We start from the raw sequence: 14,878 nt of genomic DNA, 5'->3' as shown, positions 1-14,878 counted from the left end.
TCAAATGTTTCCTGTATGCTTTCTGTCTTCATAAACATACATGCTTTCATAAATAAGAGGGTGGTTTAACTGACTATATGTTCATTTTCATGGAGAACCATGTCTGGTTTAAACACCGTGAGCTAATTGTTTCAACACACGAGAGCCCAAACCCCTAAAAATAACGTCATGCCCGCGTCACCCTGGGGTCATGTTGGTCAGACACGTTCACGTGAACTTTCATCAGGTCAGTGACCGACTGCCACAGGCTACCTCTGCTCTGTGTGGCGATGCCGGCACTTCTAAACACGTGCTAGACTCGTGCACGCAAGGCCGTCGGGAGAGACGCTACGCTGCACAAGTGCGGCGAGCGAAACACACTCGTGCAACGTTGGAAAGGCCGGCGTGGGATCCGTCAGGAGGTTGTGTAACCTGGCTGCCCTGAGTTGCCCTTCCAAATGAGCTTACGTTAAAGCTTCTGAGCACCTGTCATCAGGAAGGAGAGAGAGGATGCGATGGGCGTGATTGGTTGGAGAATGGAGGGAGGAGGAGGAGGAGGGAGATTTGTGAAATTTACGAACCATCTCTGGCGCTGTGTGGGAGCAGGGAGGTGAGGACAGGAAGAGAATAACAGAGAGAGAGAGAGAGAGGGAGAGAGAGAGAGAGAGGGAGAAGAGTGATTTAATATTCACTTCTAAATTTACTGGCTGCATACAAATGCCGGTCTCAGGGAGATAATACCTTTAGTGCTCTCACACCCAGATCTTCCTTAATATTCATGAATAATTCTATATTAGGGGATATTATAACCCTGAAAGGTGAAAGGTGAACACATCAGAACGAACCGAGTCCAGTGGATTCCGGCTGCATGAGCTATTTGATCTATTAATACTAGCTGTCCATCTTGCCTAGTGTTGATAAATGTTTGGGGTCTGTCATTAGTGCCATGAATTGCCTCCTACCAATATGTGGACTGCATCACAAGCCCACTTCAAAGGATCAGGGCGGCATATTTTACAAATCATCACACAAATCTGAATATGGACATCGTACCCAAACATTTGTTCAAAGAATAAATGAGTTTAACATCTAAAAGTGCCATGGAAGGTTTTGGGTTTTAGTAATATCCACTTCCACAATGCCATTCCTGTGGAGAGCCCATCACAGCTGTGAACAGACGCTGGACACTTTCTCTGCAGTGTGCAACACTAGCGCTAGTTTCCATTAGCTAGCTAGTCGTGATGGCACGTGTCAATCTTGTGAGCACGAGGAGAAGATCCCACCTGCATCTCCTCCAGCTTGGACTGCACATCTGCTGTGTAGTCAGCGAGGTCGCAGATGAAGGGGTCAAAGGGCGCAGATCCAAACAGATCTACACCTGGAGAGCAGAGAGGACCGTGACGTCGCCACAGTCTGGCTAATATGGCCATGCATTATTTTAACAGACCCTGGCGCTAATGCACATTCATCTGTGTGTGTGTGTGTGTGTGTGAGAGAGAGAGAGAGAGAGATGGGGGCCCACCTCTGTTTTTGGGGGACATCATGGGGGGAGGTGGGGTCCCGTTACAGATCGGTATCCTTGACATGGAAGACGTGGGTGTGAACGGCACCATGTCAAATATGTCTGTAGAGGGCGCTCTTGTAGGGATGCTCCCCGCCTGACAATATGGGCAAGATCCAAGATATGTTATTCCATACATAGTAAATGACAATAATTATAGTATTTAAGTGATGTCATATTAGCACTGATTAGTACAGCCAAGCAGAAAAACACTTTTACACGAGGTCGAGGAACACTGCAGACATTCGATGTCTGAAAGTGGGCGGGTTTAGCCAGAGGTGAGGCTAACGGGTCAGTCGATTGGTTGGATTCAGGTGAACTGACAGGCGTTAGTGTGACAGAGGACATCTCTAGAGAAGCCACGGAGGTGATGTCATCTCCACAGCTGGACATGGAGGACCTCTGGGACGTCCTCCCACCAGGGGAGTCCCCAAGCAACAGCTGCGATTACAGATGGATGAAACAGACACAGGGTGGGGGACGGGGACACAGGGTGGAGGATGAGGACACAGGGTGGTGCAGACAGAAGAGACGTGGTGAGACCACCAACCTCATTCACTGTAGAAGCAAAAGCGCTACTGTATGAAGGTTCAAAGGAGCCGTGAGTGAAGTTAGTAGTTAGTTCCTTCTATAAAGTCATTCATGCAATCATTTAACATCAAATTTCTGGACAACTGAAGCAGGCCTCCTGCTGAAGACCTGATCTTCCAGGACCTGATCTTCCAGCTCTTGAAGTTGCTTTTTGAGCTTCGAGTTCTCCATTTCCAAATCCTGAATCTAAAAACAGCAACAACAAATATTTTCCCATAAATGTTTTAAACTACCTCGTACAGAAAATACAAATTAAATCCATCTAATTAAAAACACTTATTGTAGAGTTAAATCTGTACACATTTACAGGATCTGCACACATTTACAGGATGCCAGTAATTCACTTTGGGCTTTTGGATCTGTATGCGTGCACCGTCATGTCTGAACCGCGCGTCTGTAAGTCCTCGTCTGTAAGCCCTCGTCTGCAAGTCCTCGTCTGTAAGCCTGCGTCTGCAAGTCCTCGTCTGCAAGTCCTCGTCTGTAAGCCTGCGTCTGCAAGTCCTCATCTGCAAGTCCTCGTCTGTAAGTCCTCGTCTGCAAGTCCTTATCTGCAAGTCCTCATCTGCAAGTCCTCATCTGCAAGTCCTCGTCTGTAAGTCCTCGTCTGCAAGTCCTCATCTGCAAGTCCTCGTCTGTAAGTCCTCGTCTGCAAGTCCTTATCTGCAAGTCCTCATCTGCAAGTCCTCATCTGCAAGTCCTCGTCTGTAAGCCCTCGTCTGCAAGTCCTCGTCTGTAAGCCTGCGTCTGCAAGTCCTCGTCTGCAAGTCCTCGTCTGTAAGCCTGCGTCTGCAAGTCCTCATCTGCAAGTCCTCGTCTGTAAGTCCTCGTCTGTAAGTCCTCGTCTGCAAGTCCTCGTCTGTAAGTCCTCGTCTGCAAGTCCTCATCTTACCCGCTTCTGTAAGTTGCCGATCTGTTTCCGTGTCTCCACGTCTTTCCCGCCAGACTCCAGGAACTTTTTGTAGGCCAGGTCAAATGCCTGCCCGATGGCGACCGTGATCTCCTCCGCCTAAACCAGCCATAACAGCAGTTAGTAAAGGCCGGCAGGTTCTCAAGGCGTGGGGAGGTCGTGTGGTGGAGGAGGTCACACACACGTACGCATTTCTCGCTGTCGAACACGTAGCACAGGTGCCTCTTGGTGTCTGACTCCGTACAGATGAAGGCGAAGATCCTCTTGTCTGTCTTGTCGTCGGCGCAGAAGGACATTCGGTGCAGCTGGTTGTTGTGTAGAACTTCCTGGAGAACAGGAGAGACCAGATGATCGACTGGACTTCACACCCAGAGTATCCCGACAGTTTTCCACTATAAGGCCCGACATTACTAATAAAGACTGCGTTGTTCTCAGGCTGGACTGCAGGGGGCATTACTGGTCACCTTTGATTTTGGATCCAGTATTTTCACTCCATATATGGAGATTTGTAGCTCCACCTTGGGGATTTTACCCCCCTCTGACTTTTTAATGTGGCTCTGGAACTGAGGAAAACAAACAAATAAAAATTTTATACATGTTATATATTTTAACACTTTATTAAATGTTATATACACATAAAAGACCACTAGGGGGCAACATAAATTCAGGTGCTTCTACACTGAGGACTTCAACTTCGAGCAAACAACCATCATAGATTTGTGCGCTATCAGATGTTTGAAGAAGCAAGGGTTTGTCTAACAAAACCAATTAACAGTTTTAATTAGATTGGGACTAAGTAAATGTGAGTATGATTTACATCAACTTAAAATGCACATTAGTTTGGGAATAAACTATTAGTATAATAAGCATTCAAATTCAAATCAGAGGCATCTAGTTCAGGTATTGAATTTTACCCAGACAATATAATACCTGAAAAAATTATAAAAATCTATGTTATCAATCAACTGCCTAAGGGTATGTTAGAAGATCTGCCTACGGAAATGTGGATCTGTGGATCTATATTAGATCTGTGGATCTTTTTTGTCAACTAAAGCTGATCCACATTCGCAGGGATAAGATTTGGTAGAGGCACAAACCGCTTTGAGCCGATTAAATAAAAATAAACTTGCCTGTTAAAAATTGACTTTTAATTAGTGTGGAAATGACTGTTCGAGCACACAAATATACTTGGGGACATAAAACAGTAAGCACATTTTTATCTTCTGGAAATTCAGTGAATAATGGGTCTTCCACACCCACACACACACACACACAAACACACACACACACACACACACACACACCTTCAGTTTCCTTACAGCTACGCGAACAACATCTGTGCCTTTTGGTTGGTCGACTTCTGTGATTCCCAAAAACTACATGCACACACATACAAAGACAAAACAAACATTTCAACACATTTCCAAATCTCAGCAATGCTTTACTGCTTTACGGGGCAGTCATGGCCTGGTGGTTGGGAACTGGTCTTATGACCGGAGGGTCGTGGGTTCGATTCTCAGACCTGAGGCCATGTCTGGGTTAGGGCTGCCCACTGCTCTGGGCATGTGTGATCCACTGCCCCCTAGTAATCACTAGTGTGTGTGTGTTCTAACTGCACAGATGGGTAAAAGCGGAGGACAAATTTCAATTGCGGTAAAAAATCACAATTGACAAAATATGGCACATTTATTTTTAAAGGACCTCATGGCCACTGAGAGGAGATCACGAGCATTTGTTGAAATACATTGAGGAAGAGGAGGGTGATGAAGGAGTCTTTAACTTTACAGTATACTTTACAGTTTATTCATAGCAGATTTACAGTGAGTGTGCAGGGTCAGTACTCTCTGTAGTAACTCTACTGGAGTTTAGAGCATGAAAACATTGTTGCCACACAGCAGTGCAGTAAGGTGATAGATGTGCATATATGTGTGTGTGTGTGTGTGTGTGTGTGTGTGTGTGTGTGTGTGTGTGTGTGTGTGTGTGTGTGTGTGTGTGTGTGTGCGCACTCAAGCTTTGCACCACTGAGTCTAGACTCAATCGCTCAGGTTGATGTATTAACGTGTGATTGTAATAAAAGTTTAATCAGTTTGAAACAGTTTTTCTACAGTGAGTCGTATGCACACCACATAACAAAGAGAAGGAGAGGCACCCTGGAGCCTTACGCCACCTTGGCACTGTAGGACACGTGATGCTGGACCAGGGCCTCAGGATGGTGCATACTGGGTTTATCTGCAAGAACAGACACAACACTGCTCAGAGATGTAATTCACAGAAAACATGGTGAGAGTGATGGTGAGAGTGATAGTGAGAGTGATGGTGATGGTGATAGTGATGTGAGATAGTGATGTGAGAGTGATGGTGAGAGTGAGAGTGATGGGAGTGATGGTGAGAGTGATGGTGAGAGTGATAGTGAGAGTGATGGTGATGGTGATAGTGATGTGAGATAGAGATGTGAGAGTGATGGTGAGAGTGATGGTGATAGTGATAGTGAGAGTGATGGGGATGGTGAGAGTGATGTGAGAGTGATGGTGAGAGTGAGGGTGAGAGAGTGATGTGAGAGAGTGATGGTGAGAGAGTGATGGTGAGATAGGGTTGCCACCTAGGTCTGACAAAAAACAAGGACACTGTCATACTGACACAGGGTGGGGGTGGGGGGGGTGTAAAATGGACACAGCGAGAAAAAAAGATGGATTTAAAGTGTGCAGAAACTAAATAGTCTAAATAGTCGTTTGAACCTAACCTAGTGAAAACCGGGACATTAAAGGAATTAAAGGAATTTTTTTGCCATGACCAAATATTACAAGGAAGGAAAACCGGGACAAACCGGGACAGCCCGGGAAAACCGGGACAAACTGGGACAGCCTGGGAAAACCGGGACAAACCGGGACAGCCCGGGAAAACCGGGACACACCGGGACAGCCTGGGAAAACCGGGACAGCCCGGGAAAACCGGGACACACCGGGACAGCCTGGGAAAACTGGGACAAACCGGGACAGCCTGGGAAATCCGGGACAAACCGGGACAGCCTGGGAAAACTGGGACAAACCAGGAAAACCGGGACACACCGGGACAGCCTGGGAAAACCGGGACAAACCGGGACAGCCTGGGAAAACCGGGACAGCCTGGGAAAATCGGGACAAACCGGGAAAACCGGGACAGCCTGGGAAAACTGGGACAGGTGGCAACCCTATGGTGAGAGAGTGATGGTGAGAGAGTGATGGTGATAGTGATGGTGATAGTGATGGTGAGAGAGTGATGGTGAGAGAGTGATGTTGAGAGAGTGATGGTGAGAGAGTGATGGTGAGAGAGTGATGTTGAGAGAGTGATGGTGATAGTGATGGTGATAGTGATGGTGAGAGAGTGATGTTGAGAGAGTGATGGTGAGAGAGTGATGGTGAGAGAGTGATGTGAGATAGTGATGGTGAGAGAGTGATGTGAGATAGTGATGGTGAGACAGGAGGTGGGAGATTGTGAAATAAATCTACATTGTGGACTGAAATACAGGAAGTGGAAACCCAGCTTCAGTGTTTAAGATTAACCCATGACTGAGAGTCACATTAGCACATGACTGAACATGACCCATCACACCAGACCGCCAACATTGCCAAAAATTACAGTATATGACATTTCCCACATCCTCCTCTCACTGGGAAGTCGATGTTCTTAGTACATGAGCAGTCAAGCCCTTATTTTCAACCTGAGACTTTTCCATTTTATCATGATGTGTCCGGAGAGCTGCAGACCCTGATTTATTCAACACGTTTCATAACAACTTTCTTTTATAAATTCTCACCAGTCCCTCTGAGAGTCAGTCTGCACTGTGTCTTTATAAGCTGTGAGTCTCTCTCTGCCCTTGGAGTAAATCTCTGGTGTATGTTGCTGGTGTCGGTGAACAGGGTGACAAACACGTGATGTGTCTGCTCACTGCGTCCTCTCTCCCTGTCTGGGAGGGGACAACGTGGACTGATGGACAGCAAAGAGTGTGTGGGACTGGATACCGGCGGCAGGACCTAACACTGTTTAGTGCTTAGTCAGCAGGCTTGGCTTAGACAGACAGAGACAGAGAGAGAGACAGAGACAGAGAGACAGAGAAAGAGAGTCACAGACAGAGACAGAGAGAGAAAGAGTGTCCGCTGGAGTCTAAAATGGGGTCCTTGTGAAATGTAGTGCTCTACATGTTTCCTCCACACCCCATCAGAGCCCTTCTGGTACTGCAGAATAATCAAACATACAGGACATATGTACAGTACCCAGCCCCTAAACAGAACATACAGGACATATGTACAGTACCCAGCCACTAAACAGAACATACAGGACATATGTACAGTACCCAGCCCCTAAACAGAACACACAGGACATATGTACAGTACCCAGCCCCTAAACAGAACACACAGGACATATGTACAGTACCCAGCCACTAAACAGAACATACAGGACATATGTACAGTACCCAGCCCCTAAACAGAACATACAGGACAAATGTACAGTACCCAGCCACTAAACAGAACATACAGGACATATGTACAGTACCCAGCCCCTAAACAGAACATACAGGACATATGTACAGCACCCAGCCACTAAACAGAACATACAGGACATATGTACAGTACCCAGCCACTAAACAGAACTGCTGAGGCAGGAAAACGTGATTACAGTAGTCCACCGTCTCTGCAAGTGCATGGCCGCTAATGCAATTACTCACAAACAACATGGCTCTGTTTTACGCAACCCGACGTCTCCATGTTCTCAAATGCTGTAGCTGCGAATGTTTACGACACATGAGATTTGAGTGCTTTTTTTTTTTTTTTTTCGAATTCGTGCTGCTCGGTGAAAGGTCACATGACTACTGGGTGACGTTTTATCTCTCCTGAGTAAAAGGTCATTTTATTAGGACCATTAGCCACAGGGAGAACACACCGATCATCCCCCCTCATCCCTGAACGCACTGTGTGCTCCAGGACATCGAACATGTGAGGGCAGAGAGAAGAACGCCTCTTATCTTGGCACCAGTGCTGAATGATGTCCATAAGGAATGAAACCAAGTTACCACATTTGCAACTGTGTGTGTGTGTGTGTGTGTGTGTGTGTGTGTGTGTGTATGTGTGAGTGTGTGTATGTGTGTGTGTGTGTGTGTGTGTGCGCGTGTGTGCGTACGTGCATGCATGCGTGCGTGTATCTTAGAATTCAGCATGTCCTTCTTAACCTCTTCCACATGAGTAATCCTAATGTACATCAGCTACAGCAGCAGGACATATTGAGGGAGAGAGGGAGAGAGAGGACAGAGAGAGGGAGAGAGGGAGAGGAAGAGAGAGAGGTCGTTCATGGCAACAGTTCCATAATTGAAATAGGAAAGTAGGAGTATGAATGTGTATGTGTATATGTGTATGTGTTTAAGTGTATATGGTTATGTGTATATGTGTACGTGTTTAAGTGTATATGGTTATGTGTATGTGTATATGTGTACGTGTTTAAGTGTATATGGTTATGTGTATATGGTTATGTGTATATGTGTATGAGTTTAAGTGTATATGGTTATGTGTATATGTGTATGTACATATGTGTATGTGTTTAAGTGTATATGGTTATGTGTACATGTGTATATGTGTGTTTAAGTGTATATGGTTATGTGTATATGTGTATGTGTTTAAGTGTATATGGTTATGTGTATGTGTTTAAGTGTATATGGTTATGTGTATATGTGTATGTGTTTATGTGTATATGGTTATGTGTATATGTGTATGTGTTTAAGTGTATATGGTTATGTGTATGTGTATATGTGTTTAAGTGTATATGGTTATGTGTATATGTGTATTAGGGATGCACCGAAAATTCGGCCACCGAAAATTTTCGGCCGAAATGGCTTAAATTTGCATTTTCGGTTTTCGGCCGAAATACTTTCATCACCGAAACAACACGGCCGAAACAATGTGCTGTGATGACGCAAGCAAAAATCGCCACCTGCACGTGCTTATTTGGATAAAGGCTAGCAAAAAAGTTTTCCAGTGATGGCGCCGAGGCAAAGGACATTACACCAAAAATTATGGAACTCGTTGCCTTAGACGATCAGCCGTTCTCTGTCGTAGGGATTTCGTAGGCTAATAGAGCACATTGAGCCCCATTATGTTTTGCCGAGTAGACGACATTTCTCAGAAGTGTGTTTACCTGAGCTGTTTAATGTTGTTGCAACTCACGTCACGTTTTTATGAGAGAATTTATATTTATCTTTCAGGCCAGTCAGTTATAATTAAATTTAACTCGTATAAAATACATATATTTATCCTCTCAGATAAAAACGGTCTGCAAGCGAGTTTAATTTAATTAGTGGTCGGCCGTTGTCAGCGGTATCGCCGTTAACGGCCCACCACTAATTTTACTTTATAATATGCATTACTGTAATGTCAGTGCTAAATAAATATTTTCAAATCAAATTTTGTAGTTGATTTATTCTTTGAATAGCAATGCCTTGATTTTAGTGAGGTTAGCCATAAATCCAATGTTACTAATAATTGGCATAATGTATTTCGGCGTTTCGGCTTTCGGCCTTGGTTTCCTCATTTTCGGTTTCGGCTAAGAATTTTCATTTCGGTGCATCCCTAATGTGTATGTACATATGTGTATGTGTTTAAGTGTATATGGTTATGTGTATATGTTTATGTGTATATGTGTTTAAGTGTATATGGTTATGTGTATATGTGTATGTGTTTAAGTGTATATGTTTATGTGTATATGTGTATGTGTTTAAGTGTATATGGTTATGTGTATATGTGTATGTGTTTATGTGTATATGGTTATGTGTATATGTGTATGTGTATATGTGTTTAAGTGTATATGGTTATGTGTATATGTGTATGTACATATGTGTATGTGTTTAAGTGTATATGGTTATGTGTACATGTGTATGTGTTTAAGTGTATATGGTTATGTGTACATGTGTATGTGTTTATGTGTATATGGTTATGTGTATATGTGTATGTGTATATGTGTTTAAGTGTATATGGTTATGCGTATATGTGTATGTACATATGTGTATGTGTTTAAGTGTATATGGTTATGTGTATATGTGTATGTGTATATGTGTTTAAGTGTATATGGTTATGTGTATATGTGTATGTACATATGTGTATGTGTTTAAGTGTATATGGTTATGTGTACATGTGTATGTGTTTAAGTGTATATGGTTATGTGTACATGTGTATGTGTTTATGTGTATATGGTTATGTGTATATGTGTATGTGTTTAAGTGTATATGGTTATGTGTATATGTGTATGTACATATGTGTATGTGTTTAAGTGTATATGGTTATGTGTATATGTGTATGTGTTTATGTGTATATGGTTATGTGTATATGTGTATATGTGTTTAAGTGTATATGGTTATGTGTACATGTGTATGTGTTTAATTGTATATGGTTATGTGTGTGTTTAAGTGTATATGGTTATGTGTATATGTGTATGTGTATATGTGTTTAAGTGTATATGGTTATGTGTATATGTGTATGTGTATATGTGTTTAAGTGTATATGGTTATGTGTATATGTGTATGTACATATGTGTATGTGTTTAAGTGTATATGGTTATGTGTACATGTGTATGTGTTTAAGTGTATATGGTTATGTGCAGGCCCGTTGACAGTCTTGCTGGGGCCCGGGACAAGAAAGTTTCACGTAATACAAGAGAACTGTTCAGTTAGACAGCTATTTGTTGTGAAACGAAGTAGTTACAATTTCAAGCATTTTCAAGTACTTTAGCCTAAATTCCAGCACTTTTCAAACCTGGAACACAATGCAACATTAAAATTTGTCAGGTAAATGTTTTTCCTTTCTTTTCTGCGCTCCAGATTTCTGTATTTACTTTAACTATCCACCACTGTATTTCCCGCTGTTGGGCGGGTACCAGCCGGCTACGGTCGGATCAAACCATTTTTCAGTGGGAGGCGGGGGTGTATGCACTTAGTGGAAAATGTGCAGATAGGTAAAATACATATATATTTTAGCCATTGAGCTTATTTTGAGTACATAATTTTATATTAATGAAAGATTTCAAGATTATATTTAAAATTATAGACTTTAAAAAGATAAATTGCTGGACTCTTTGATGGACCCCCTAGCCCTGGGGCCCGGGACAACAGACCTGGTTGTCCCCCCCTGTCGACGGGGCTGGTTATGTGTATGTGTTTAAGTGTATATGGTTATGTGTATGTGTAGAAGCTCATGTGTATTTCTTCAGTAGAATTATTAGCATGTAAAAGTTAAGAGCTACAGTCAGGACAATCGTTGCCTGGACGATTAAACCACATCCGACCATTTTGCTTAAAATACGAAATTCAGAAAAGTTCAGCAAAACAACCTTGAATGGCTCAGCATATTCAACACAATATTTCACCTGCTCTGATGACTTCAGGTGTCACGTAAGTCAATTTGAGTGAACCGAAGCGAAATGACTCGTTCTCATCAGCAGGAACCTCGTTAGGCGCCGTTATCTTCTCCAGAGCGGCAGGGCCGTACCAGACAGACCCCACAGATTCTCTGGCGAGCGGCGAATCCCAACAGGACCTGTGAACTATTCAAATCTCCCTCCAGCAGTGCCTGGAAAGGGAGATAACCTCCAGCTGGTGCGGTCTACGGCTCAACGGGCAATTCTAGAGGCTGTCCTGTCGCCATCAGTAATAAAACATCAGCCTCCAAGACAGGCTTTCTGCGGGACGTTGGTTCATCACCTGATGGAGCCGGCGTGACAGAGACTGGGGAAAGGGCACTAAACACTAAAAGGATTTGGGGCAAAAAATTTCAGATTTTTGTAAGCAGTAATCAAGCAAATAAACCTGTTTCACAAGAGGAGTGGCAAAATCAGGGCTTTTGCAGGGTCATTTCAGGTGAGGATTTAATTTCAGGGGTGTTTTCCGCACTGTTTGGAAGGAAATGGTTTATTGTCTTTGCAGGGGGGGGGCATAAAAATGATTAAAATAGCCCAGAGCCCCAGTGGCTGGCTAGTGTCAGACACCCCACATCCGTTAGAACTTCAAAGGGTCCAGGACCCACACACACATCACTCCTGCACTAAATTACACACAGTGGCGATTGTCCACGAGACCTGTGAAGCAGCAGGAAGCCCTTCGGTCTAAGAGCAGCGGTGCTGGGTTCAGCACTCTCCGCTTCCGCTTCCACAACTCCCTGACAGCTCAGCTCAGCAACTCTGGTCACGGTCAGTGCAGAATCAACAATGTGGCCCCCGGCACGCGCGTCAGAAAAGTGCAGAAGCGGTGGAAGGGAGGGATTAATGGAGGGCTGGAGATGTCAGTCAAACGCTGGACCAATGGCTGCTGACGGAGCAGGGCCGAGCGATCTCCTACCCTTCCTCCTGCCGAAGGCTTTGTTCATCGTGAAGAACGAGGCGCTGAGCGGATCTAGGGAGGGTCCACCTGAGGGAAAGAGACAGAGAGAGAGACGAGAAGAGAGGCAGAGAGTGAGAGAGACATAAAGAGGGTGAGGGAGAGAGAGATGAAGAGAGAGGGAGGGAGACATAGAGAGGGAGAGAGAGATTGTGAAATTAATGAATAAAGTTCTATTTATATGGCACCTTTCAAGGAATCCTGAGGTCACTTTGCAATTAACACACACAGCTTTCACATCCAGTCACACAGCAGTGAGCAGAGGCAGCCAATCACATGGCCTCAAACCTCCCACAGTCCTCACACATGAACAGACTGGTGCAGGGATGCGAGTGAGGACAACCACCAGGACACAGCAGCATCCAGGACATGCAGACACACAGACACACACACACACATACACAAACTCACACACACGCACAAACTCACACACACATGCACACACACACACGCGCACATGCACACCACCAAGACCTTTTATTTAGGATAGCCAATTGACCTAACATCCATGTTTTTGGACAGTGGGAGGAAACCAGAGATCCCGGAGGAAGCAGAGGTAGATGGGGTGTAATCCTTCCCAGCATGCCATGGTGAACCACATTAACAGCAGATTTGATGGACATGGTGCTCATAGTCACCCCTGCAGGAGAAATTCAGCAGGTCAGAGACTTTACAAGCAATGTCATGGACACTGAGAACATTTCAGGCCAGGAGGTAACATGATTGAATGAACTAGCTTCACCTTAATAAGGTCAGAGAGTCAGTATGTATTACTAGACTTCACTTAAGTAAGCAGAGCTTCTAACGGCAGGTGCTGGTTTACTACAGCTCCACCGCAGAAGAGAGAAGGTAAGAAAAGGGACAGCTTTCACAGTTTGAAGACCAGAAGGTCAGAGAGAGACACAGCCTCAGCTCAAACATTCGGCCCCAAACACTCCTTGTGCCTCACACTGGTAGTGGAGAATCCTCGTGCCTCACTTCACTTTGTACAGTGGGACTGATGTGTACCTATAATCAGGTACTCTGGAACACCTGACATGACAGCACAGAGATGTTCCTTTTGGTCTGAGACAAATGGAATATTGTTTGCAAACTACCCATGACTGCTGCAGCAACAAAGCCTGCCATCTTGTAACGGGACCTTACTAGCAAACTCTACCTCCGTCCAAACATGTAACGATCTGCATGATGCAGAGCAGGGAGGCAGACACAAACGCTGAGGAGAGCGAGATTTATTCAAGGGAATTCCATATTCGTGGTCATCCAAACAGGCACGGGTCATAACGGGGGGGGGGGGGGGGGGGGGGTTGGTGGCAGTCCGAATAACACAGGTAAACAGGCATGGTGGCACGAGGAACAAAACAGGGGAAACAACGACTAGGCAGAAACACACGCTGAACTACAAATACTCACGATGAAGAAAAAACAGATAGCCACGGCATAAGGCAAACGGAACCAAGACACAAAACAACCGATACTGACATGGGAAATACAAGGACTATAAATACATGGGACTAACTAGAAACAGGTGAAGACAATAACGACATGGGTGTGGCAGACACAAGGAACAGGGAAACCAGAGTGACAGCTAGGGGAGGGGGCGTAGCCCTACGTGACAAAAACAGTATGAATTAACATGAAGATCTGTCTTCACCCGACTGAGACTGGCTGTTACACCCAGTCCTGCTGCGTTATTAGCCAGGTGACTAAGCTCTTATTGTATATAAAAGTAACAACTGTCATCAGGAGCTTTAATACACAAGCTGAAAACAAGCTACCAAAGACAAAACAAGCCATTTAAAGACAAAACAAATTATTTAAAGAGAAATGCAAAGCCAAATTCCAATTCTGGCTTAGACAGCATAAGATTTTTCTTAAGAAGGTATTGATTTTTAAGCGCTGTATTCTGAGAGTTCATGGTTCTAAAGACACACCTGTCTTTTACCTGCCTTTACGTGTCTTTTGATTGGTTGTTTTTGCCTTCGTTTTTTTTCCTTGACGACTTTAGAATGCGGCAAATAATTAATATTCATTTAAATGTCATTTGACTTTCATAGTAAACGTCTTATTTGTTTACTCAAGCTTGTTCTGCCTGTGCATATCGTCATCTTGACTCCATGTTATTGTCGTTTGTGACCTTCTGTTAAGTAAATTAAACAATATTTAATGAAAGCCAGTAAAGACCATTTAAAAACTTTTAAAAGTTTTTAATCTTTAGCCTACATAGGCTGTAAAGCAAATCCCTGCAAACACATTGTCACCACGCCATCCCCATTAAGATCTGCTAAGACTGGAGAAGAAAGGAGAATTAAAAGGTGCTAACGGGTGAAAGGGTGGCGTGGTTACTCTAAGAGACAGGCCAGCAAAGGAGACATCAGAGCTTTAAATTATTCAGCGGAAATCAATGTCTTCCGCGGGGGAGAGTAGTGGATATTGACGGGAATCGGGCATC

General features: G+C 44.1%; 1 protein-coding gene across 7 annotated transcripts in view; it reads right to left on the bottom strand.

Annotated features, from left to right (window-relative positions):
- gulp1b (GULP PTB domain containing engulfment adaptor 1b) overlaps nucleotides 1-14,878 on the bottom strand; it is a 29,803-nt gene that overhangs the window by 913 nt on the left and 14,012 nt on the right. Inside the window, exons 1-12 of one of the 7 annotated variants that reach the window (XM_077015553.1) lie at nucleotides 12,926-13,628; nucleotides 12,388-12,456; nucleotides 5,206-5,267; nucleotides 4,343-4,414; nucleotides 3,503-3,601; nucleotides 3,227-3,364; nucleotides 3,021-3,137; nucleotides 2,240-2,317; nucleotides 1,760-1,981; nucleotides 1,502-1,637; nucleotides 1,263-1,357; nucleotides 561-571 (exon numbers count right to left, since the gene is read on the bottom strand). In XM_077015553.1, coding sequence (XP_076871668.1) covers nucleotides 561-571; nucleotides 1,263-1,357; nucleotides 1,502-1,637; nucleotides 1,760-1,981; nucleotides 2,240-2,317; nucleotides 3,021-3,137; nucleotides 3,227-3,364; nucleotides 3,503-3,601; nucleotides 4,343-4,414; nucleotides 5,206-5,267; nucleotides 12,388-12,456; nucleotides 12,926-13,058 — 1,232 coding nt within the window. In that variant the 5' untranslated portion in view covers nucleotides 13,059-13,628. The other 6 variants (XR_013132888.1, XM_077015552.1, XM_077015554.1 and 3 more) reach the window with 6 other exon arrangements.

Source organism: Brachyhypopomus gauderio, chromosome 8 (assembly GCF_052324685.1).
Source record: "Brachyhypopomus gauderio isolate BG-103 chromosome 8, BGAUD_0.2, whole genome shotgun sequence".
Classification (NCBI taxonomy): domain Eukaryota; kingdom Metazoa; phylum Chordata; class Actinopteri; order Gymnotiformes; family Hypopomidae; genus Brachyhypopomus; species Brachyhypopomus gauderio.
This window is presented reverse-complemented; position numbering and strand designations above follow the sequence as displayed.